The sequence below is a fragment of the Monodelphis domestica genome, chromosome 5, assembly GCF_027887165.1.
Source record: "Monodelphis domestica isolate mMonDom1 chromosome 5, mMonDom1.pri, whole genome shotgun sequence".
NCBI lineage: Eukaryota > Metazoa > Chordata > Mammalia > Didelphimorphia > Didelphidae > Monodelphis > Monodelphis domestica.
In genome coordinates, this window is record NC_077231.1 from 46,262,911 (window position 1) to 46,290,011 (window position 27,101).

Consider the following 27,101-nt stretch of genomic DNA (forward strand, 5'->3'; position numbering starts at 1 on the left):
TCACCTACCAGCTGACAAGATGCTTCCAACACCTCCCAATCAACCCAAAGGAAAGAGAGATCCAAAGAAATCAATTCCCCTGGATATAGCCCTGGACTTGTCTACGCCAATGGAGCCGTTTACAAACAAGATGTTCTGAAGAATGAATCCCCTGTGTGCTCATGAATGTACAGTAGGGAGACTCCTTGGTGGATGATGTAGTGGGATTATCTTCCTCAAATCCCCACAATCCTGTTAGATATTTCAAGTTCCTATTTGCTAAGGAAGAGAACCTAGAGTTACGGAAAGAGAATTGGGAGAACTTGGCTCAGATTTCAACTCGGACATATTTTTTCTGGGTTTCAACTTCTTTATCCAGAAGGAGAGTTAATAATATGCGGGCATTACTATTGCTGCTTTTCTCATGGGGTTGTTTCGAGGAAGGTGAATGAGAACAGGGAGCAATTTGTAATCACAGATGAAGAAAGCAGAAATCGAATCAGATCAGAAATGTGACATTAGAGCTAAAAGGGACATTGGTGGACTAAGCTATGTCTTCATTTCTAGAAATATTCTCTTTCTTTCTCTCTCTCTGCATTATATATGTATATATATATGTCTATATATATTCTAGAGATGTAAATAATTAAACCAATATAAATAAATAAAAATATCCTATAATTCTATAAATAGAAAAAACTTAGACCAAAAGTGTCATACAGGGGCCCAGTGGCCCATTTCCTGAGAACTGACCCAGATTACAATGTAATTAGGAAAGGTTTCACAAAAGAAATAAAAATACAATAGAACATGGATAAGGTTGAAGTGTGTTTTTCTAAGTCAATATGATGCCAGCAGTATGGTTCAGTGACCCCATTTCTATTTGAGTTTGATACCACATCCTTAGGCTAGATTAAATGTGATTAGGAGGTAGGTCATGTCATAGAGTGCTAGATTTGAAAATCAAGAAGAGTGGGGTTCAAATCCTGCCTTTGATACTTGCTGGCTGTATGAGCCTAGGCAAGTCACTTCAAAGCTCTGTGTCTTGGTTTCTTCATCTGTAAAATGAGCAGGTTGAGTTTGATGACATCTGAGGTCCCTTCCAGCTTTAATTCAATGATTTTATCACTTGTTTAGATGAAAAATATTTTATTATTTTGTGTTTTTGTTTGTTTTTAAGTCCAGCAATGTCAGGCTTTGCTTTCATGGTGAAAGTGAAACTTGGCCAATCGGTCTACTTATTGCCTTTCTCTGCTGCCTTGGAGCTTTGATGAGGAACTCAAAAAATTTCTTGCTTTATCCAAGGCTCATACTAAAACTATGAGGGCTCCCCTAGGAAGTGCTGGGAAGCCAGTGTATTAGGTTGTTACATTCTAGTATAACTGAGCTGAAACCAGTATTGATAAAGGACACAGAAAAACTGAGATCTACCAGGCATGATGCATGTGGCATGAATATAATGAGGAAAAGGTCAAGGAAGAAAGCAAGAAAGGAAAAAAAGATGGCGGGTGGAAATGCCATTCTTTTGTAAGTACCTAAAAGATAGGTCCATGTAATGATCAGTTAGCTAAATGTCCTAGGCAGTGTCCTTTTATAGCCATGATTGGGCTTAAGATGGAGAGTTGGCTGCTGTTCTAGAAATCCAGCAGTGGTCCCTGTTACTGAATAGCCACTTGGCTCATGGAGAGCTGTGCACTGGTAGGATCCAGTTACATAGAAACATGACTCATGACTGAGTGGCCATCACACTGGCCCAGCTTGTAAGGTTGTACGAGGTCAACTCCTGGGTCATGCTTGACAGGGATTCATTTACCAGTGGAGGAAACTGGAGATGAGACAAGGTCAATAGATCAGTAAGTTTCCCCACTCTTTGCTCTGGGACTCAAGTCAAATTGGAGCTGTCCATCGTTTCCTATCTATCCTTGGGTGACCAGTGCCAGTTCTAACCTCAGAAGTGATGGAGTCTAGTGGACTCTGCAGAAGTAATCTCTACAAGGCTTCCCCAAATGGCAATATCCAAATCTAGATAAAAAAAGTAACAAGGCTATTAGCATAGGAAGACCCCGTGATGCAGAAGGAAGAATATTGCTGTCCTAAATTAGATATTGGACTTGGCAAAGTCAGTTAACTGACATGTGCCTCTCTTTCTTCATTTGTAAAGTGAAAAAATTGGACTAGGTAGTTCAGGATGCCTGTTTAAATTCTACAACTAGGATATAACTGGGTCTGATGTATTTGAATTCACACCATTTGGAGTTAGAGTTATGTAAAATATGGTGAATGGTTCTTTTGTTGTTCAGTCGTGTCTGACTTTTCAGACACTGTTTGGTATTTTCTTGGCAAAGATGCTGCAGTAGTTTGCCATTTCCTTCTCCAGATCACTTGACAGATGAGGAAACTGAGGCAATCATGGTTTAGTGACTTGACCAGGATCACATAGCTAAGAAGTGTTTGAGACCAGATTTGAACTCGGGTCTTCCAGACCCCAGGTCCAGTGCTCTATCCACCATGCTACCTAGCTTACAGATATCATTACATCATATATTCACCAAGTTCCTTTCCTGAACCAGAATTGGATCCTTGCTAAGTTTCTTTTCCCTGCTATGGCTAAGTAAACTCTCTTTTGTTACATTTCAGATGGTCAAAGAGTGTCTCGTTTCAGTCCACTGAACTGGCCTGAGTCAGGCTTGGCCACAACACAGGACCTCTGACTCCCATTCCGAGGCTCTTCTCTCTACACGTATTGTCATGTTCTCATCTTTCTTGGTAGGTAGCCAGAAAAAGCAAATGTTGCCTTCACTCTATTACAAACCTTAACCATTATGCCAAGTGCCAGGGATAAACACAAGTCCCCAAGATCAGAAGTTTCTACCTCTTTAATCTCCAGCGGGGTCCCTGGGATGCTATTTGCCTGCCATTTTTGGCAGAGGAATAATTTAGCTTTTAGTAGATTACACAAGATAATTTAATGAAAGTCATTTAAAAATAGAGCCTGCCAGGTCGTTAAAAAATAGAATTGGGAGGATCTAGGTTCAAATCTGACCTCACACATTTCCACTTATCCCTGATTGCCTGGTCTTTGCCATTCTCCTGTCTTAGAATTATTACTAGATAGAAGAGAAGAGCTTAAAAAATAGAGCCTGATTAAAAAAAGCTTCGGAGGATCTAGTTTGAATATTTCCCCTTCCCCCAAACTTTGGAAGGAGTCTAGGGGGCCAGGAAAAGGGCATCACAGTGTTGGTCCACTGGGTGGAAGTGATGCCGTACATGCAACCTGGAACCAGCAGAAGACCATGAGCCATGGGGCCAAGGAGCTGGAGAGCCATGGCAGGAAAGAAGCATCCCCTCTGGATATAGGCCACCCCTGACACCAGCAGCAAAGCTCAGTCCTGGTAAGGTCTCTGTCGCAGCTGACCTCACTGGCCATACTAAGAAAGATGTCTTTGGCCTTTGTTATCCATTTTCCATGTTGGTTTCTAACTGAACACTTGAACCCTCCGAGTCATGAAACCAAATTTGCTGTTAGAAATTTATCATCATAAATGGGTTCAGAAAAACAACTCTAAGTGCCTGGAACACATGTTATACCTCCACAACATGAAAAATAATGTCTTCTATTATGAACCCAATCTAACCATAATAATAATGATAGCCAGCCCTTCTGTAGCCCTTTAGGGAGGAAATGAAGTGCAGAGTCTGAAGTCAGGAAGATTCAAGTTTGTGAATTCAAATTTGCTTTTAGATTCCTACTAGCTGTGTGGCCCTGGACAATTCACTTAACTCTGTTTGCCTCAGTTTCCTCATCTGTAAAAGGAGGTAGAGAAGGAAATGGCAAATATTCCAGAGTCTTTGCCAAGAAAACCCCAAATGGTCATAGAGAGTTGGACACAATTGAAAAATAACTTAATAACAATAATGGATAGAACTCTTAAAAAAATAACTCCTTATTTTCTGTCTTAGTAATAACTCTAAGAGAGAAGGACAAGGGCTAGGCAGATGGGATTCAATGACTTGCCCAGAGTCATAGAGCCAGGAGGTATCTGAGGTCAGATTTGAATCCAGGATCTCTTATCTCAGGCCTGATGCTCTATCCATTGTGCCACCCTAACAAATAGCACTTTAAGGCTTTCAAAACACTTAATAAATTTTATCTCATTTGATCTTCACAACAACCCTGGGAGGTAGGTGCTATTATACATTTAATATAGTATATATATTCTACAGTAGGTTCTCATCTTACAAACAGGGAAACTGAGGCAGGCAGAAATTAACTGACTTGCCCAGAATCACCTTGCCAGTATTTGACTTGAGTTCAAGTCTTGCATTGCCTCCTAGATGTCTCTGTCCAGTTCTATGTACCACTTCTGCATGATCCATTTCCTGCTTCACTTTTTTTTTAAACCTGTACCTTCCATCTGAGAATCAATACTAAGTATTTGTTCCAAGGCAGCTAGAGATAGGCAATGGGGGTCAAATGACTTGCCCAGGGTCACAGACATAGGAAGTATCTATGATTAGTTTTGAACCCAAGACCTCCTGACTCTAGGCATGCCTTAATACACGGAGCCATTTAGCTACCCCCACCACTTCTTTTTCTTTTTTTAAAAACAGTTCCCTGTTTAAAAAACAAATAAAACCTTGCAGTTCAGAGTTCTGACAAGAGATTCAATAAATACTTATAAAATGCTATAGAACAGTAAACACAGACTATGCAGATATATAGACTGAAAAAGACATCGAAAGAAAGGGAGACTCTTGTTTTAATTGGACAGAGAACAGAGGGAAGGAAAGGGAGTTTCCTGCTACTGCTGATTTGAGACTTTTCCCACTAAACCATCACTTTCCTATTTTCCCTGGATCCACTAACATGGGATGCTGGGAAGGGGGTCCCTCCTGAGCTGTACATTCACAGTTGGACATCCCAGGAAAGATGGAAGGGGAGGAAGGATGCTTTGTCTGATGGCCTCCAGTTTATTTCGTCTACTGTTAGACCAAATTGTGACAACCTTTCCCAGCTAGTGAAGCCAGTTGAAATTGCTTGCTTTCACTTTCTCTGGAATATTGCTTACCTACAGAGACTGGCCCTCTAGGTCTCTGGGATTAAATCCAGATGGTACCTCAGGACTCACAGAAGATTCAGGGGAGCACTTAAAAGACTGAGAAAGTCAGCCTATAGTCCGAATCTCCCTTTTTTGCTGTATGTCATCACTGATACCAATCTTATTCATTAATGTCTGCTAATTTCTCATTACCTGATTTGGGAGGCAGATATAGACAGCACATTCTGACTGAGCAAGCCACTGATTAGAAGAAGAGAAGAAAATCTTAGATCAATTTTTAAAAAATTATCTGGACTTTTAGGGGTCATGAGAAGGATATCCTGCAGAATGATGAAGTCAGGTTGTTATTAAAATCAATTTAGATTCGAAAGGAACCTTAAAATCATATTAGGTTGTAGATTTTGAGAAAATCAATGGGACCCTAAGTGATTCACAAAGAAAAGACCAAGAAGCCAGAATCAGCCGGCAATAGAAATTTGAAAGTGAATCGATAAGCTTGTTTTCTCTCAATGTATTTTTTGATTTGGGGGAAATAGATTTGTCCGGTCATCTAAGAATATACTTTGGGAACCATCAAATCGATCTCCCTTTCAATATGAGGCTCATTCAATTTGTTAGCAAAAATGCAGGACTCCAGGGCAGCTGGGTAGCTCAGTGGATTAAGAGCCAGTCCTAGAGACGGGAGGTCCTAGGTTCAAATCTGACCTCAGACACTTCCCAGCTGTGTGACCTTGGGCAAGTCACTTAACCCCCATTGCCTAGCCCTTACCACTCTTCTGCCTTGGAGCCAATACACAGTATTGACTCCAAGACGGAAGGTAAGGGTTTAAAAAAAACAAAAACAAAAACGCAGGACTCCTGAGGTCTTCTGGTGAGTAATTACCAGACATTAGATATTGCAAGACAATGGCGATTTCAACTGACTTCGAATCTGACACATCTGAAAACAGATCAGATGTCAAGTGAACACTCAAAAAAGTTGAAATCTCCCTTTTCATAAGTGGATTGAAAGCGTAACAGGGGAAGACAAAGATGACATAAAATTAATTACAATAAAAACTCACTTCCCCAGGACTAAGAGCAAAATAAAATAGTACACTCAAAAAGAAGATTTCTTTTGAAAATACCAAATGCTCATATTGCCTCCTCCAAAATCTAGCTGTCCCGGTGTTAATCCAGTTTTTGTGATGTAAATCATTAACCATCTGTGTCTTGGTTATTTCTGCCATAAGGACTAGAGGGAAGATTTTGTTAGGACAGGAATTTATTTCAGTGGTTCAGTCTAGATAGAAGTAGGAATTGAGCTCAGAAGTAAGGGAGTTTGGATTTTGAGGCATTCCCTGGTAGTGAGAAGAAAGAGAATTTGCTGTAGATCCCTTTAAGGATTGGGCACAAGAGGAGTCTGGGAAAGAACTCAGGGCTTCTGTCTCTCTGGCAGCCTTTGAAGACAGAAGTGATTTTTCTTCCTCTCTCTGGAAATGACAGTTAATGGTGGTTAAAAATTAAGAAGAAATTTAAGATAATTAAAAAGAAATAAGAAGAGACTTAAGAAGCAAAGAATTACTATTTGAAGTTAAGAGTGTCATTGAATGAAGAGTTTTTCCTCCCCAGTTCCTGGAGTAAGAAGAAACTGTGAGAGAGTAATTGAGCAGTTAAGAAGAATTTAGTTTTCGATACTGCTTATTTTAGAGTGAAGAAATAAACAGTTTAGTCTGATTTACAAAGTGAGTTCCCCCCATTGACCACAGGGGGCACTGAAGAGAAAGTTAAGAAAGAAAGGTGCTACATTCAAACTGTGAATATATATATATTTATATGAGGTTAAGAAGATTTATCATTTAGATTAAGGTAGTAAGATAGAAGTTAACCAATAGATAGTAAGTGTAGAATAAGTCAGGTCTGAATCAGACATGAAGTAGTCCTGTGAGGGACAGTTAGTTGGGTTGGTTATTTAGTATTTATTAAAAAATAAAACACTTGGGGTTTGGATCTCAATTTTTCTACTTATTACCTATATGACTTACGGTAAGTCAATAACTCTCATTGGACCTCAGTTTCTTCATCTGTAAAATGAGGGAGTTAGGCTAAATTTTTTCTAAATATCTATCCTAGCCCCAAATTCTACTGGGTATATTCATGGAGGAATGCTTATCTTGTCAATTGTACGTCAATACCTAAAGAACCAATTTCCCCCTTTTCTTGCCCCCTAAAAGTCTAAACATGTCTTGGCATACAGAGATCTGTCCAGCAGTCTCTCTGAGAGTCCATGGGTATCTCTGCCCAGATGGGATGATCTGGTTATATAATGAAGATGAGAAACACTATGTGTTCAAACCCAGGTCTGCAGGCATCACACACAGTGCTCTGCCATAGTGCCATGGTTTGTTTATTATATAGGTTTTCAGGTACACACTTCTTAGACACACAATCAATTTTCTACATATGTGACATTCTACAATTTGATTGGATATTATCAAATCACCTAAACAACACTCTTGTGATGTTACTACAACAAAGAATTCTGTGATCATTTACTAGGTTTCTACAACACTCTGTGATGGATACGAATAGTGTGAATGAAGTCATTTGTAGGTTAGTGCCCCTTGACTTGCTGAGAGGATTCATTGTGCTTTTAATCAGCGTTCACTATCAATCACAATTGCTTGGGAGATGAATAACAAAACATCTTCATATCTAGGTATAAAATTAAAAGGTGACTTAAAGCAGACCAGTTTTGGGGTTTTCCTCAGTTTACAAGTTCTGTTTTTCTTGTGTTACTTTGAAGTGCCTAGCAATGCTGCCTGGTATCTGTTCATCAACAAATTCACTGGCATGTGATAACTGTAAGGAAAAATGTATTATGGTGCTCAAGCATTTGGCCAGTGTTTATTGTAGGGCCTTGGGGCATATCTTGTGCTTGAGAAAGGAGGGGTTATGGGTAATAATCTTTGGGCTTTGATTCTTTAACTGCCATCTTTTGGGGGTAATTATCTAGGGGATTAAAGTGGGGTATATATTGATCCTTTAAGTATTTGCTCTCATATTATTTCTCCTGTATTGTGGAGAGATTAATAATTATAACAAGTCCATTAGTGGGGGAAGTTGGGGAGAAAAGTCACAGAAAGGGGGTTGGTGGGGAACTTTTAATTCTCAGGGGGCTGCTTTGCAGTTCCTGGCTTCCCACCGTGACCATGTCAGCCGGTGGGGGGGGGGGTCTGTTGGCCCCGCACATTGGCAGTTTGGAATATATTTGCAGTTTGAATTTTAATTGTTCTAAAGTATCAAATATCAAATATCAAAAATAAAAAAAAATCAAATCTAGATATACTTATCTAGAATAGGCTCTGTCTTAATTAGAGAGGTTTTTTTTTTAACCTTACCCTTAGAATTCTGCTATTTCCCCTGCCTGGAATATTTCTCCCTCTCTTCTAGTCAGTCAATAAACATTTATTCTATGCCAATCATTGTGTTAAGTGGCTGGTAACAATATCAGACTTTTCTTCAGAGACCAGGCCTAATCCTCCTTAGTCACCCCAGGCTTCAGTAAGCTGCCATCTTTGATGTAGCATTTATTCAATTAAATTTAGTCCAGTAAGCATTTATTGTATACAATGTACTAGAAGCATAATAATAGCCAACAACTATATACCTTAGAATTTATAAAGACTTTTTGGGCTTTATCTCACTTAAGTTTCCCAATGACCTAATAAGGTATAATCTTAGGTATTAATATCCTCATTTTATAGATAAGGAAGCAGTAGTTCAGAGAGGTTAAGGGATTTGCCCATGGCCACATAACTAATGAGTGTCAGAGCAGAATTCTAAATGTAGGTCTTCCTGACTCTATTCATGTGGCTTCTCTACCATAAGTCTCTACCACTATTGGCATATGCCATCTTTCATTGTTCATTTTCTTTTTATATCTTTGTCTCATTCCAGATCATAACTTCCTTAACTTTAGAAATATACATTTATAACTTATGTTCAATGTTCAGCATAGTATCTTGCCTAAAATATGGCTATATGATAGAGTGAATGGAAGGGAGTCATGTGTAAGGTTGGAATGGAGGATGGGGCCAAACAGAGGAGTTTATGTTTATCCTGGATGTAATAGGAAGGCATTGGAGCTTCCATGAGAAGGATGGGTTTTATGATCAGACCCATCTTTTAGGGAAATGACTTCAGCAGCTGTGTGGAAGGATGAGACTTGAATCAGGGAGACCAATCAGAAGACCAGTAAAACAGTTCAGATGAGAGGCAGTGAGATCTTGAATGAGGGTGAAGGTTCATTTGACTTAAACTCATAAAGACGAGTCTTCCTGATTCCAAGCTCAGTGTTCTATTCATTGTACCACCTCACCGACAAAAGGTCATTAAATATGGCAATTAAGAGATCATTGGCAACCTTGGAGAGAGCAGTTTCAAGTGAATGATGAGATCTGAATTCAGATTACCGAGAATTTGGAAGAGATTGAGAGGAGAGGAAGCACTGAATGTAGATGGATCTTTCAAGGAGTATGGGTCAATAACTGGCAGGGTTGGCAGGATATGTAGTTTTTCAAGGATTTAGGGAGATAGCGATAGAAAACAAGAAAGTGGGGACAGTAATAAGGTGAAACTGATGGAGAATATGGTAGCAGTTGTGACCAACGATGTGAGCAGAGAGAAGGAGGCTTAGATAAAAGATGTTGTAGAGAAAAAAACAACAATATTTGGAAACTAGGTGTATCTGTGGAGTGAAGGAAAATGAAGAGTCTAGGCTGATATTGGGTGATGGGGAAAGATGTTCATGACCTCCACAGAAACAGAAAAGTTTTGAAGAGGGTAGAGTTTGTGGTGAAGATAATGAGTTCTGTTTTTAATGGGTGAATTTGAGATATCAATGGGACATCCAGTTTGAAATGTCCAATAATAATGTGTGCCTGGATCTCAGTAGAGAGATTAAAGATAGAAATATAGCTCTGGAAGTTATTTGGTTAGAGAAGATAATTAAATTCATGAGACTTGATGAGATCACCAGGTGAGCGAGTTTATGGGGAAAAGAGAAGAGGGTCCAGAACAGAACCTTGGGAACATTCATGATTAATGGACATGACATGTGACGATTCCACAAAGATGACTAAGAAGGAGGACTCAGACAGGCAGGAGAAGAACCCAGAGAGAGACACATGCACACACACACAGCAGTGTCACAAAAACACAGAGGGGAGAGATTATCCAGGAATAGAAGATAACTGACAGTATCGAATGCCTCAGACAGATCAAGAAAAATGAAGATCGAGGAAAGGTCATTGTTAATATTGTCATTTCAGTCATGTCTGACCCTTCAAGACCCCATGGGGGGGTTCTTGGCAAAGATATTGGAATAGTTTTATATTTCCTTCTCTAGCCCATTTTACAGCACTGCCCATGATTTTTTTTTTTGATGGGGGAGTGGTAGATGAGTATTGAAAAAGAGGCCAAAATATAATTTTCACTTAGACTCAATAGGCAAGAAATACTTGACTGCATTTTAGTAATGAATACTTACTTAGTCCTTAGGATATGTGCCACTGGAATGACCACATTTTAAAATACAGAGCAAAAAGAAATTCTGCCTCAAAACTGCATTCTTGTGGAAATGACATGGGTTCAAATCTTCAACTGTTACTTATTACCTAAAATATGCAAGTCACCTTACCTCTCCTGGTCTCAGTTACCTCTTCTGCAAAATGAGAGTTGAATTAAATGATCCCTTGAGCCTCTTCCTGCTCCCCATCTAAGATCCTGTGATCCTACAGAATGTTGATTATTGTAGGGAAAGGAATGAAGAAGAATTTCTCAGGTGACTGTTGACTGGTTCTTTTGGTCCATATGGAACCGAATTCTCTTGCTTTTATAATCCCTGGGCTGTAAGAGCCATGGTTATAAACTGAATTCTAAATAGAAAAGATGGAGGAAGTTAAATTTGTCATTTAAATGTGACAGAGCCACAGGCCACTTTTGGGAGGGGGCATTTCCTTGTGCAACAATATGGCAGCAAAGAAGGGTCAGTTTTCAGTTTGGAAGCTAAACAGCTACCATTTTTGTAATATTCACCTCTCATATCTTTTTTCTTCACAATGCTTACTTTTATGATTCACTTAAAGATTATCACACAGTTTAGGGGGTCTTGTTCAGAAGCTAAGAAGTAATCATTATAACTTAGATCTGTGTAGCATTTTAGGGTTTGCAAAGTATTTTTTGGAAATTATCTCATTTGATTCTCACAACAGATCACTAAGGCAATTTTCAGATAAGGAAACAAAGACAGAGATGAGTGTCCAATAATATCTTGATTGATGATTTCTGTCCTGACTGCATGACGTCTGTCTGTCAAAGGGTCAATCACCCATCTGTGAAATCTATTTGTTAATATAAAAGTCATTACTCCAATCCACTAACTCCAGCTAAATCCAACTACTTCTTTCATAAATGTCCTACTTTTGTGGTGTCAGCTGCCATCACTTGATTCAATCTAGCATCTTTCTTAATGGCAATCTTCTTTCTCTGGATTGATAGTTTTTATTTTGCCTTCATATAACATGCTCCTTAGTTTTCATTTTAGGAGTTATGTTTCCTGTCCCATAGTTCAGGAACTTCAATAACTCTCCTGTTAGTTCCTATTAGCTCCAAAATTTATATCCCTTTCTGTAAGTTTCCTCATCTGTAAAATGAAGGATTTCAACTGGATAGTCATTACAGTCTTGTGGAGTTCTAAAATTTTATGATCCAGTATCTAGACAGCCCTCTCTTGCTTGGGGAGATGTGATGCAACCAAGTCTAAAAAAACTATGAAGACTGATGTAAAAATCTGAATTAAAGAATGAATGTAGAGAAACATAGTGAAAGCATTAAGAAAAATAATGAGAGAGACACACACAGAGATAAAGAAGAGAGGGGGAGAGAGGGAGAGAGAGAGAGAGAGAGAGAGAGAGAGAGAGAGAGAGAGAGAGAGAGAGAGAGAGAGAGAGAGAGAGAGAGAGAGAAATAAAGGGTGAGAGAAAGGGGGGGAGGGGAATCCAGAAACAGAGGGAGAGACAGAGTCACAGAGAGAGAACACCCTGGAATTCTATGGAAAAACAACTGATTAAACACTGAAAATTCAATTCTTCATAGTAATTACCCACAGTGACCTAGATATAGTAATAGCAATGATTTATATATGTCAGGAGTATTGGTAACTCTTGCCTGTTAGCTAGCTCTTCAGACATTTAGCATCAACTAGAGAGAAAATCAAATATTTATAGTTCCCTCTATATTTATATTCTGGACGACAAAACAAGTCCATAAAAAAATCACAATTTTAGCTACCAAATTAAGAAATATGCCAGATGAACTCAAGATCTGTCATCATAGAATATGTTACACAAAGTCTTAAAAAGACAGGGAATGAATAAATTACTCTTTAAGGAGACTCTAGAATGATGGATAGAAAATAAGAATGAGGCTAATACTGGCCAGTCTGAACTGGGCAAAAAAGGCTGATCACTGAAGGAGAATGTACAGTTTCAATTAAGTCACTGCCCTTTCAAGAGCAGATCTTTAATAAATCTTTGCTAAATGGAATTAAAATATACTTTCAAGTATTAGTGAGATGATTTGAAGGCTTCTATCTAGATCTCCTTGACCAAAACTAGTTCCCTTATCACCAGCCACAATGTTTGGAATTCCATCATTGGAGTTCACTTCCTTTGAATCTTGAAGGACTTCTGGTCTCTAAGAATTCCTCATTAGAGTTTCAATATTCCTATTATTTGTTAATAGCTAACTGAGGGCAAAGCCCTGAAGGAAAAGAGGAGAATAGGACAGGCATCTTGTGTATGAAAAAGAATGGATCATGACAGTAGTGGAACAAAGGTAAACATGATCTGGAATAGAAGGCAGATACTAAATCCTCCCTCACCATTTAAAAAAATTAGCACTATAACTTATTTCTTTTACCATTAACTATACTTGTTTTCTTTTCTTTTCATTTGTTTTCACTAATTTCTTTGGGTCCCAGGGTAACTTGAGTGCAAACTACATTGATATAACTACAATAGGTTTAAAGTTCTCATGTTTTAGAAAGACTAAGGATATTAAAGAAAATTATTCTAGCAAAATCTTTTGTCCCTAGCATTATGTGAGCTCCATCTAGATTAATAATGCCATCAAAGAACTTTTTTGAATACCTTGAGTATTTGGGAACTAATGTAGATACAAAGTCATCACATTATGAAAACCTCAAATACACAGATACACTTAAGAAGCTCAAAGTAAGTAGGCTCTTCACTTAATATTAAAAACAAAATAAAATGCAACTTTGCTTCAGGATCAGAAAAGCAAGTCATTCTTAAATTCATTCCCACATTAGCACTTTCTTTTCCTTTCCCCCTACCCAATTTTGAAACTATCAATTACAACTAAACTTGGATAAATTCATAGGTATGAGAAACCAGTTTTGTGGGTAATCATAAAATAATTTCAGGACCAGAGATGAGAAATAAGAAAAATAACAATCATAATAACCAGCATTTATATAACACCTACTATGTACTATCGCATTGTGCTAAGCACTTTACAAATATCCACTTATCTGATCTTTGAAACAACTCTGGAAAGTTATTATTACCTCATTTTACAATTTAGGAAAAAGGTAAACAGGGTTAAGAGACTTGCCCAGGATCACATAGCTAGTAAATGTCAGAAGCCAGATTTGAACTCAGGAAGATGAGTGTTCCTAATTCCAACCCAGAAACTCTAGCCACTATGCAATATAAGTGCTGTTACATGGCTAGGTCCTTCCTTCCTCCCTCCCTCCCTTCCTTCCTTCCTTCCTTCCTTCCTTCCTTCCTTCCTTCCTTCCTTCCTTCCTTCCTTCCTTCCTTCCTTCCTTCCTTCCTTCCTTCCTTCCTTCCTTCCTTTTATTGATGACTTTTGTTTTCATATATCACTTTTTGTCTTTATATTTATAGTTATTTCTGGGTGACCCTCATCCATTCCTATAATTGAACCCTCCTCTTTTATTCCAGGCCCAGTGCTTTATCCATTGTGCCACCTACAGAAAGAACAGCTTGATGATCAGTCTTATTCTTATCTACTGAGGCTGCTGACAAAAGATATGGTATTTACCCCATTTGAATCGTTGATCCCAGGAAGGAGGGAATGCAGTAGTCAGCAGCTGCCAGTGTATATGGCGGCTGTGCAGCTGAATCATCCCAGTAAATATCCTTCTTCATCTTGGGTAGACTCATGTGCATTTCATCCACAGCCAAAAGGGATACCTAAGACCATCATCATGTTGTTAGAATGGAACAGATCAGAGGATTATAGAAACACAGTCTTTGAACTGGAAGGGACCTTAGAGACCTCCAATCCAACTCTCCTCTTTCTACAGAGAAGGAAACAGATGGAGAGAGGTTAAGTTACTTGCCTAAGGTCACCTAGGTGGTTAAGTGGCAGAGAAAGGATTTGAACTCAGGTCTTCATGACTCCAACCCCCATATACTTTACATGTAGGATGAAGGTGAAGCTCCCACAGACCAGGTCTGGGATTGAGGAACCAAACAGCATAGACTCAATGGTGTGCCTCTGACCCTGGAGCAGAGACCATCACCAGCCTCTTGATGTGACTCTGCCTCTAATGCTTCAGGTGACCTTAGGCAAGTTGCTTACCTTCTTGGTGCTGCGTTTTGTGCTAAGCGTAGACTAGTCTTGGACCTAGACAATGTGGTCCTCTCTATGATGTTGGGGATCCTTTAAGGGAAGACTCATACAAAAACAAAGCAGTAGTGACTGGAGCACGGGCTGGCCTCTACTCAATTGGCCATGGACCTGTGGGGGGAAGAGGAAGCTGGTGTTGGGTCTTCCCGCCAGGAATACTTCCCTAGACTAGGTCTCTGAATACCTGCAGCACTTCCCTCCCAAGCTGCCTTTGAGGGGTGAGGGCAAGGGACTAATTGGCTGATTCTGACCTGGCCCAGATTCCCAGTGATCAGACATCTCTAACATCTGGTCACCTCTGTGAACTTGGGGTCTTACACCATCTTGAGATGGGCAACCATTTACATGATTTGTGTCTGGCGGCACTAGAGAAAGAGATTGAAGAATCAATTAGTCACGAGGCCTCAGTTTCTCCACTGGAAGGGCAGGGGGTTCTGAAGAGTGGATTGAACTTACAAAGACATTGGCGGGGCTAAGTATCCCAGCAACCCAGATTCAGTCCTATGTGAGAAGAGCTGGCACACTCAGAGGGGAAATGGACAGGTCATGGAGAGTCAGTTTGTTGCCATTAACTGCCGAGGCTGTTTACCACATTCCCAAGCACAGCTCTAGAGCCTTTATGAACATTCTGGTATATTGTCAGAGATTTAGCACTCCGAATGGTTGCCTGTGGGATGGGAGGGAAAAGCCACTGACCTGTAAATTTCTATCTATACACCAGTTAGTTTCAAAATCGTCATCATCTTCACCAAATGGGTTGATAAGTTGTTCGGCCACCTGTAGTTAAGAACAAACCCCCAGTAAGACCTAAAAACTAAGAGAAATGGAACACTTTAAGAAAAAAAAAGTTTTTTAATTCTTTGTTCTTTTGGGGGATCTGTTGTTCAGTTGTGCCAGACTCTATGGCTGTCCATGGGGTTTTTCTGACTGGTTACTGGAGTGGTTTTCCATTTCTTTCTCCAGTGGATCTTTTGGTCAGGCAGTCAGAGGTTAAATGATCTGCCCAGGGTCACACAACCAAGAAGTGTCCCAAAGCTTGATTTGAACTCTAACCACTGAACAATAGCTACTTCCAATTAAAGGGTCTATCATGGTCTAAAGCAAAGTTCAAGAAGCTGGGTCTTTGTCTCTGCTGTTCCAGGTAGCAATGATCAAGTCATCACATTCATAAAAAGTTGATTTTAATTTTTATTCTGAACTTAGAAAAAATGCCAAAAATGATAGGCATTTGCATTTAGATAATTAGTATTTCTAAAGTGCCTTCAGGTTTACAAAGTGCTTTAGGAATATTATCTGATTTAATCTCACATTAGACTTGAGAAATAAGTACTGTTATTATCCCCATTTTATCAATGAGAAAATTGAGGCAGACAGAAGTTAAGTCTTTGAGTCTGGATTGGAACTCATCTTCCACTATCCTTCCTACTCATTAGACAGACAGACAGATAAATTAGATAGATAGATAGATAGATAGATAGATAGATAGATAGATAGATAGATAGATGATAGATGGACAGATAGATACATAGATGGATACATAGACACATGGATGGATAGATTGATACATACATAGATACATGGATGGAGAGATGCTCGTGGATTCATTAGATCATAGGTAGACACATAGATACATGGATGGAGAGATAGAACAGAAAAAGTACATGGAACTGCAGGTGTCTATTATGTATGGATTGCTTCTCTCTTAAAGCATTTAATAACATCAACCTGTAAATTTCAAAGCTCTCCAGCTAGTCTGATCTTCTTTCTGGCCTACCTTCTGTTCCTTTTACATGCTCTGTGTTTACATGGAGCCTAAATAAATCATTGTTCTGTTTCAATAAATTAAAAGATAAATATATATCATTTTGTCATTTATCAATTTATCATCTATCATAAAATGATAATAAATAAATAAATGATTATTGTATTGGTAGAAATCTATGCTTGTCTAGGAATTAGTCATAAATGATTCCAGGAACTTATTATTGTTGTTTTCAGCTACAGTCAAATCAATACATATTTAATAAGCAATGATGTGCCAGTGGCACAGACCATATAAAAGTATAAAGTACTTGCTGCATATCCCCAGAGCTATGAACTCATCCCAGAAGGAGAGGAGATAGCAGTATTACCTGGACTAGGCTTGCAAGAGCTGGGGAAGCAGGAGATGAGGAAAAAATCAGGAAGAGAGATGTGGTAACATTGAGAATGAGGGCTGAATCCTGGGATGGAGTCTTGTCTCAGACACTGATAAACTATGACCACAGGCAGATTACTTGATCTCTTAAACCTGAGTTTCTGCCTCTGTGAAATGGGGGACAGAAATATTTATACTGCCTACCTGTTGGGTCTGTTTTGAGGAAAATGGCGCACACTTTAAAATGACATCATCCCCATGAGTTGTCAGCCCCATACTTCCCAGAAAACTGATGTCAATTTCGGGGAGCTCCTTCTTCTCCTCTTAGCATTTCCCATGCCCTTGACACCACCCCCCTCTATTTCTTCCTGTTCTTCAGTCTTTGTTCAAGCTGACCCTTGGCTAAAAGATTGAATCCTTAACCTGTTCCCTTCCTGTCTTTGCCAGCAGATTGTCCCACTATCCTCCTTACTTTCTTGAGGATCTTTAATCTCTTGCTATCTTTTGGCTCTTTCTTTTTTTTAAAGCTAACTTCAGGCACTCCACAGTCTCCCTTATCTTCCTATTTCCTCTATAGGCCACACCAGAAGAACTCTTGAAATCTGTAGGTTGGTATTATCAAATACTTAAAAAGAAAGGCAATTCACACATAACAGAGCCCTGCAGTTTCATGCACCTTCTCTGTTTTTCTTTCTCTGTATGTATGACCAGGAGAGACAATGGATAGAGCACAGGCCCTGAAATCTTTCTAGCTCAAAACTTTATCCATTATCCTATGCTCCTTTGCCTTCTCTCAAGTGAATTACAGATAATTTAATTATAGCATCATCTTGGGTCCCCCCACCACATGACTCTCTTTTGGATGTTCATATAGGGGAAATAATCTAGTAGGAGAATCAGGTCACTGATATTTCTGCAGACATATTAGATCAAAACAAACACACCCTGTGCCACTATGGGAATTGTCCAGAATTATTTTTAATTTCCCCAAATACCAAATTGATATTGATCCTGGCATTTCTCATCTTCATTCTGATTTATCCTGTTTTGTGTCACAGCATTTTTATTGTTGGAAAGGGTGTCCAGTTGAGTGCTGTGGGACAGTCTCTATCCATAGTGTATACTTAAAGGTGTCTGCTTCATTGTATGGTAATTACTTTTCAGAAGGTGAAACAGAAACAAGTTGACAACCTGTAGATGATTATCATCAGAACTATTAATGCTTAATTCTTTGTTGTTCAGGGAAGAGGCAAGATATTCCCAGTTCAAAGCTCACAACTTTTACTCTTTGTCCTTGGCTACTAGGGCACAAAGAATCTATGTAAATATGCATTTGGATGATAATTTGTAAATTATATACCTAATGAGGGCATTCATCCTAGTAAATTTAAAAAATAGCCATCAATGAAGTGCCCATCCTCATTTAAGTGCTTGCCATTTGGGAACTACTTTGTGCTATTGTCATTCTGTATTCAACATCAGCTGCCAATTTCTTCCCCAGTTGCAAAATCATAATACCCCTGACCTATTTGTTGATGGGATTTAGAGCTGGAAAGGACCCTAGAGATCACCTAGTCCAAATCTTCATTTTGCAGATGAGACAAGTGAAGCCTAGAGATTAAATGATTTGAGATGAGTAGCAGGTGGCAGAGTGGGATTAGATCTACTTCCTCCAACTCAAATCCAGAGCCTTTGCAGTATGCCACACTGCTTTGGACAGGAACTATTTCATTTTTGTCTTTGTCTCTCCAGTATCTGGCACATAATAGTCACCTAATAAATGACTATTGATGGATCAATGGTAATCCCACTCTTATTCTCCCAAAGAATGAGCTCCGAAGGACCCAGCGAAGGTGATTTGGCACATGGTGTAGACATAACCTTAGTTTCTCAATGAGATGAAATTGATGGGAGAAATGGCGAACCAGTTCTCAGTGGCTAGGGATTAAATTGTTGACTACCTTGAGCCATCCTGCATAGAAGAAGAACTGTAAGAGGGTAAAGATGGGAATGTAGAGATCTAAGTCGTGCCCTGCATAGCCTTTGGTGGGATCCAAAAATTGCCGTCCAATCAAGCATGCGAAGAAGAAAGTGTAGACAGCAAGAGTGACTACCTGAAACAAAGAGAAATCTCTGTAAGAGAGAAAACCAAGATGGCGATATGGAAGTCCAAATAGAGTTTGTAAATGATTCTCTACCTGAGTGTAGACGAGTGGAATCCCAACCCAGTCATAACCAAACAAGAGGCTGCACCAAGATCGATACCGATTCATCTCCTAATCCAGAAACAGACAGCTTTTGTGACTTGTTAAAATAATAGTGAGGGGCTGGTGGTAGTAAGAATGGATGAGGGATGAATATAAATGAGGATTAAAGATGTAGACATGGCATTTACAAGCTGTATCTATAATGTTTATTAGACAGGTTGTCTTGAGATATAAGGTGCCAAGAAAAGCAGTTAATGGAAAAAATTTTTAAAATGCTTTAAGTCAGACAATACTGCCAAAACATGTCACTTCCTAAACTAATGGATTGGAAGGATATACCATTAATCTGAATGTAGAATTTTCTTTTTTTTTAATTTGGGAAACTTTATTTAATTAATTTAGATTATTTTCCCATGGTTACAAGATTCTTTTTCTTTTCCTCACCCTGTCCCATAGCCAACATGTAATTCCACTGGGTTTTACATGTGTCATTTATCAAGACCTATTTCCATTGAATATGGAATTTTCAAGAGGAAACAAAGGCTCAGGATGTTGCAGTTATGTCTCACCTTATAACCATCATTATGATCATCATAACTGATGAAGGTATAAAGCTTTAAAGCTTACAAAGCACTTTATATGTGTTATCTCATTCAAACTTCCAAGCAGCTTTATGAGGCAAGCATTATTGGTAGATGAGGAAACTGAGGCTTATAGAACGGAATCCATAGTCACAAAGTAAGTGTTAAAGTTAGAATTTGAACCCAGGTCTTGTCTTATTCCAAGCTCAATACTTTTTCCACCCTAACCTGCTACCTCTCTTTTATCGTCTTTAGTCCTTCATCAGTGAGGCAATAGGGCTGAGCAGATGGAATAATGAACATAGAATTGAAAACCTGAGTTAAATTCTGATTCTATGTGTAAGTCACTCAAACTCCTAGTTGAGACTGTTCTTCATCTGTAAAATGGAGAGAATGATAGTTGAATTTACTTCAGAGGGATGTTGTAATGAAAGTAACAAGTGAATGTGAACATTTTTTAAATTTAAATTTTTAGAATGGAATCAGAGGACCCAATTGTTTATTTATTGCACATGTGATCATGTGCTAGAGATTAAACTCTCTGGGCTTCAGTTTCTTTGTCTGCAAAATGAGGGCTTTGAATTATGTTCTCTCTTAAATTCCTATCAACTTTATATCTTTTATCCTATGAGTCTATCAACTTATGATTTCAGATATTGGTAAGTGTAATGGTGAAAAGGGTTGTTTTTTTTTTAATTACTAAACCTGTGATTTCCAATGGGAAACTGCCTCTACCAAAGCAGACTATCAGTGGCTCTGCAACTGACAATATTAAAGAGCTGCCATGGGCATATTAATGACTTGCCCAAGATCACACAGTCAGTAGGTGTCAGACATGAGTCCCAGGTCAGCTCTTTAACTGCTAGGTCATTTTGCTCTTCTCTGGATGGAAGGATAAGGATTAAAACTGCTAATAAAGTTATTCTAACCATTTTGGTAAGGAGTTTTAGGAGTCTGGAGTTTTTGTTAATTTTTGGAAAAGATTAACTATTTTTCTCCCACAGAGAGAACTTGCTGCAGCCTCTCTTTTCAGACTGACCAGTGTTGCTTGGGACCAGGGGTCCCTTGGAGTTAGACACTTTAGCCTCATTTAGATCGAGGCTCCCTTGGTGCCTTTGTGGAGAAAAATTACCAACCAGTGTAATGGCGATGATCATTCTTGCTTCTTGATCCATGACTGCTAACTTTTGTCTTCAGGTTAGGAAGTACTTACAGTCATTAATGATTGTAGATCAACACTGTCTCTGATTCTTCCCTCTTTTCGGGCTTTCGATGCCAAATTTCCAAACCAGATGAATGGAACCCAGTATTTCAGATGAGGAGATTTAAGGTGGTCAAATAATTTTCTTTCTTCTGCTGTCATAAAGCCTATATAGGAAAGAAAGATAGCTGAAGTATAAAGTGTTTCTCACCCAATTCAAGCTTTTGGGGGGACAATCTCATATGTTGGCCTATTGAGGATCTCCAAAACAAATATGTAAGGTAAAGCTCTAATCCTTGAGGAGCTCACACTCTCCCTGGGGAGATGGCATTCTTATATGGAATATGTTGGACTTAATGGCCACTGAGGTCCCTTCCAACAGAAATTCTATGATTCTATGATTTGTTGCTCAAAATCAATGGCTCAGAACCCAGAGTGTCTGGTTCATAGTCATGGTTGTTGACTACTTCCTCTTGCTAAATGTAGCAGACTCGTTCACTTAGCTTGTAACAATAAACCCGCTACACTTTTAATATCCTCTAGTTGACACAATTTTGCCTTTGAGTAAGAGGCAATGCAGTATGGTGGATAGAGAGCTAGACAAGAAAACCTGGATGCAAATACCATCTCTGACCCTTAACAAGTTTGGGCAGTTCTCTAAGATTATAAATGACATGGAAGGTGCAATCTGCATTGTTAGAGGCGAATCCCCACTTGGGAATTTCTAGTCCAGTTTCCATTCCCATTTTGTCCTTGAGAGATTCGGCATTTCTTTAGGATTGATAGGGACCTGAGAGTCTGCCCTTGGCTAACAAAGATTGTATCCCTCCATGACTTAGTCTGGTATGGCTTTTGGGAAGCTAAAGTCACCTCTTCATTGGTTTGAGGCATCAGAATCGGATTTTAATGGACAAGGATATGCAATGAAACTTCCCAAAATGGCCATTCATTTATCTACAGGACAGCCCAAAGTCTTAGTGCTATTAACACTTTAAAAAGCACTACGATTTTTAGGCCACCTTGTATAATTTGTTTTAGACCTTTTAGTTACCTTAAAATAACTTCTGCTCATATCACTTATTATTCATGTCATGGGTCAGATAGACCTGGTGAGTTATTTGCTAAGTTCTCAAGTAGTCATTAAGTTAACAAATATGTAGTCAGCATCTACTATGTGCCAGACACTGTACTAACCACTGGGAATAAAAAGAAAGGCAAAAATAAGCCCGCCTTCAAGAAGCTCCATCCTAATGGAGAAGACCACTCTGCAAACAACTCTGTTTATATGAGAGATATTGGGTGAACGGGAGGCAATCTCAGACAGAAGGGACTACTGTGCTCAGTGCTAGGAATAGAGATTCAAAAGGAAGAAATTATAATGAAGAGACAGTGAAAAAAGTTTCAAATAGTTTAATGTATCAGTAAGGAAGACAAAGAACTAGAGAGAGGGCAAGCCATTTAACTTTTGCCTGCCACAATTTCCTCCAGTGTGAAATGAGGACAATAATGGCACTCAACTCCCAGGGTTTTTTGTGAGGATCTTTAGATTGTATGCTCTTGAGGGCAGGAATTATCTTTTGTTTTTTTTTGCATCTCCCATGATTAGAACAATGCCTGGCACAAACACTTCACATGTATTTGCTGATTGATTGATCAAAGGAAAGAATATTTGTAAAATACTTAACATAGCACCTGGCACATAGTAGCATTAAGTATTAATATGTAATATATTACATATGACATATATAGTGTAATACCTAGTATGAAGCATAAGTAGTTGTTTAATAATTAAATACTTGCTTCCTTTCTCTTTCCCTTCCCACTTAAGTGGGCCAGATTCTTCCTCTGCACACTTCTCTATCATATATAGGATTCCTACAAGATACACTGTAGGGAAAATAAGTCATTTTGATTTCCTTTGGTCACTTTGGCTTCTCATCCAAAGCATCCCTACAGTAATCATATTCATGATTCCTTAAGGTCTGTGTTAGTAGCATAGAGAAAATTTCCAGATTGACTATCAGATGAATCCACCAAATAGCATTCAACACAGCATAGAATCTCATGCTCATTTTTACCAGACACCCATGAGTGTTTCTAGTATGCATTTGCTATTTGTGTTCTAGCTTTTGTTGACTAACTCTACTGGCTAATTCCATTTTGGGAGGTAGCAATATTGGGTAGCTGGTCTCACCATTATGCTGTCTCTGTCTCTGCCTCTGCCTCTGTCTCTCTCTGTCTCTTCCACCATGTCCACCAAGCCTTAGTTTCAGTTCAAATTAATGAAGATTTTCTTCTTAACAAAAACCTCTGACAAAGGTCTAATGACTCAAATTTATAAGGAGCTAAATCAATTGTACAAAAAATCAAGCCATTCCCCAATTGATAAATGGGCAATGGACACGAACAGGCAATTTTCAGATAAAGAAATCAAAACTATTAATAAGTACATGAAAAAGTGGTGTTCTAAATCTCTTATAATCAGAGAGGTGCAAATCAAAACAATACTGAGGTATCACCTCACACCTAGCAGATTGGTTAACATGATAGCAAAGGAAAGTAATAAATGTTGGAGGGGATGTGGCAAAATTGGGACATTAATGCATTGCTGGTGGAGTTGTGAATTGATCCAACCATTCTGGAGGGCAATTTGGAACTATGCCCAAAGGGCGATAAAAGAATGTCTGCCCTTTGATCCAGCTATAGCACTGCTGGGTTTGTATCCCAAAGAGATAATAAGGAAAAAGACATGTACAAGAATATTCATAGCTGCGCTCTTTGTGGTGGCAAAAAATTAGAAAATGAGGAGATGCCCTTTGATTGGGGAATGGCTGAACAAATTGTGGTATGTGTTGGTGATGGAATACTATTGTGCTGAAAGGAATGATGAACTGGAGGAATTCCATATGAAGTAGAACAACCTCCAGGACCTGATGCAGAGTGAGAGGAGCAGAACTGAGAACATTGTATACAGAGGCTTATACACTGTGGCACAATCAAATGTAATGGACTTCTCTACTAGCAGCAATGCAATGATCCAGGACAATTCTGAGGGACTTATGAGAAAGAACACTATCCACATTCAGAGAAAGAACTGTGGGAGCAGAAACACAGAAGAAAAACAACTGCTTGATCACATGGGTTGATGTATGATTGGGGATATGGACTCCAAATGATCACCTTAGTGCAAATATCAATAATATGGAAATAGGTCTTAAACAATGACACATGTAAAACCCAGTGGAATTATGAAGAGGGAAGGGAAAGAATATGAATCTTGTAACCATGGTAAAAAATTTTAAATTAATTAATTAAATTAAATTTTCCAAATTAAAAGCAAATTAATGAAGATTTTAATCTCCTCCTGTAATAGTACTGATGCAACACTATCTCACTTCTAATGATACTGATGGATGACCCTTCAAGATCTTTCCAACACTCAGACACTTTCCCACAATTCATAGAATTATCCTACCTCTATCCTACCTCAGGTGGATTATAAACATGTTCAGATAATTATTTCCATGTGTTCTAAGTGGTTGGAGTAAATCTATCAGCCTTGACATATATGTTCCTCTTTAGTATGGCAGAGAGAGGGAGCCTTCTCAATATTAAGCACAACTGAGATAAAGCTACCTATGAAGAGGTGAGAAGGATAGAATCACATTATGAAGGGGAAGAATACAAGTGAACAAATGGAATGAGTATGAAGACTGGTTACAGGGGGAGAAAGTATGGCAGCTGGTGGAAAGGGGCCATATATACTTTCCTTCCATAATTTGTTCTAAGTTCCAAGTCTTAGTTTTCTATACAGGGAAGTGTCTTTGGGAGGCGTCTTGTATCTTTTCTTTTAACTAAGTCTTATCTGATATGATTCAAACTCTACTTCTGTAGGTAAGAAAGGTATTTTCATAAAACTTGTTTATTCTTTGGAACTCCATTGAATTCTAAAGCCTCCTGTGGGATCAGAGCTAGTTGGCACAGTGAATAAGAGTGGGAGCCTGGAGTCAGAAAGATTTATCCTCATTTGTTCAAATCTAGCTTCAGACACTTACTAGCTGTGTGATCCTCTGGCAAGTCATTTAACCCTGTTTGCCTCAGTTCTTCATCTGTAAGATAAGCTGGAGAAGGAAATGGCAAACCATTCCAGTATCTCTGACAAGAAAATCTCAAACGGGATTGCAAAGAATTGAACCCAACTGAAAAATGACTGGAGGTGATCAGAGCAGTACAAATCACTCTTTTTTAAAGATAGAGGATGAGTGATTAATGAGATCATTTGCTTTATTTTAGAATTATAGGTAGCAATAATTGTCCATTATAGATCTTTAGCTGTAGTGAGTTGGATGGTGTCTATTTGAAAGATTGGCAGAGCATCCAATAGCTATGGTTCATGGAGAGGAATGGATAAGAAGGAGGTGAAAAAGAAATAAATATACATACACAAATATGTACATATATACACATATTCACATACATACATGCCACTGTGTATGTGTGTGTGTGTCTGTCTGCCTGCCTGCCTGTCTGTCTCTCTGTTTATCTATGTAATATAGGCTGAGTTAGAATTGAGAAATGAGAACCTGGCTGGAAAATCAGAATGGCTAGAATGATCCAGGACCAGTATTAAGAATTTGGCAGACCTACGAGAAAAACCACTATCCACATTCAGAGGAAACACTGTGGGAGTAAAAGCACCAAAGAAAAACAACTGCTTGAATACATGAGTAGAGGGGGATATGGCTGGGGATGTAGACTCTGAATGATCAACCATAGTGCAAACATCAACAGCATGGAAATAGGCTCTGATCAAGGACACAAGTAATACCCAGTGGAATTGTGTGTTGCTGGAGGAAGGGTGGGTGGAGGGGAGGGAGGGAAATAAAGTGAGTATTGTAATAAAAAATAAATAAATAAATAAACAAACAAACAAATAAATAAATAAATAAATAAATAAATAAGCAAACAAACAAATAAATGAATAGGTAAATAAATAATTTGGCAGAGGATATCTAAGCATAAATTGTAGAATTACAGGCAAACAACTTTATGCTAAATAACTCGTCATCTCTATTATTTGCATCTGAATCTATATTTACGATGGGATATATACCTGTCTTATTCAGGAAATTTCCTTGGAATAAAATTATTGGGATGGGAGAAAGAGCCCCCAGTATATGTGAACCCAGAGCCTCATCCCCTCCTTTTAAACCCTGACTTTATGTCTTAGAATCAATACTAAGTATCAGTTCCAATGTAAAGAATGGTAAGAGCCGGCAATTGAGGTTGAAGATTTGTCTAGTTCTGAACCCAGGACTTTGGGTCTCCAAGCCTGGTGCTCTGTCCACTGAGCCACCTACCTACTCCAGCCCAAAGTCTTTTTTAAGAGAGATAGGAGGAAAGAAGCAGGCCAATACTAGGCTGTATATTTCACTTGCACTTATTTTGAATATATTTTGTATTCATTTATGTGAGTCTGTGCTGCTTTTTCTAGTGGAATAGAAGCTCCAGGAGGGCTGGGGTTGCTTGTATCATTTTTTTCTTTGTAGTCCCACTGCCTAGCATGGCGCTTGGTGGATAGCAGGCATGTTTGTTAATAAATGCTTGTTGATTGATTGGCTAATTGCTATATTCCTAGTCTGTGCTCAACACCTGATGATTCCATGTGGGCAAATTTCTAAAATAGAACCACGTGAAGCCAGTCAAGCATCAGCCCTTTGGAGCAGCTCACTGAGTGGGACTAATTCGTAGTGAATTCATTTCTGTGTGCCCTTTCCTTCAGACATAATTCAATCTCACCACAAGCCAGGAAAGCATTCCATTCCCCACTGAAGCATTCTGTCTATTCCTGGAGTCATCGTATGAGGCTTTCGGGGTAACTGACTCAGCTTTGGAAAGACATGCCAGGAGAGGAACAGCTGGTATAGCTTTCCCTGTGCCATTTTACCTCCAAGTATCTAGTTCAGGGCTGCAGAATGATTTCACTAGAGTCCTCTTTGCAAGAGGACACAAAAGCCTTGGCAATAGACTAGGAAGTAAATAGTCTCTGAGACTCTTCTAATTTCTTGGGAAGGAAAAGACCACTGATTAAATCATCTTGCTATCCCAGAAGGGCCCCCACCCTAAATTTAATTAGCCTTCCCCTCATAGTTTCTAAATTGAGGATATTTACCTTCGTAACCACTTAACTCTGGCTTCTCATGGTTAGGTTAT

The 27,101-nt window shown here is 38.8% G+C and overlaps 1 protein-coding gene and 1 long non-coding RNA gene across 5 annotated transcripts in view; both read right to left on the bottom strand.

Moving 5' to 3' along the window:
• The window catches only part of BEST3 (bestrophin 3), a 52,480-nt gene that overhangs the window by 10,216 nt on the left and 15,163 nt on the right, over positions 1-27,101 (bottom strand). For 3 of the 4 annotated variants that reach the window (XM_056798450.1, XM_056798451.1, XM_056798452.1), the window contains 4 exons: positions 20,901-21,055; positions 18,861-19,175; positions 15,459-15,539; positions 14,172-14,323 (listed from right to left, as the gene is read on the bottom strand). In XM_056798450.1, coding sequence (XP_056654428.1) covers positions 14,172-14,323; positions 15,459-15,539; positions 18,861-19,175; positions 20,901-21,055 — 703 coding nt within the window. The remainder of the gene's footprint in view (positions 1-14,171; positions 14,324-15,458; positions 15,540-18,860; positions 19,176-20,900; positions 21,056-27,101) is intronic. The other variant, XM_001369520.4, reaches the window with a different exon arrangement.
• Positions 14,740-15,448, bottom strand: LOC130454495 (uncharacterized). Its single transcript, XR_008912088.1, has 3 exons — positions 15,219-15,448; positions 15,014-15,127; positions 14,740-14,873 (listed from the first exon to the last, which is right to left on the bottom strand). It is a non-coding gene; the product is annotated as an uncharacterized LOC130454495 (long non-coding RNA).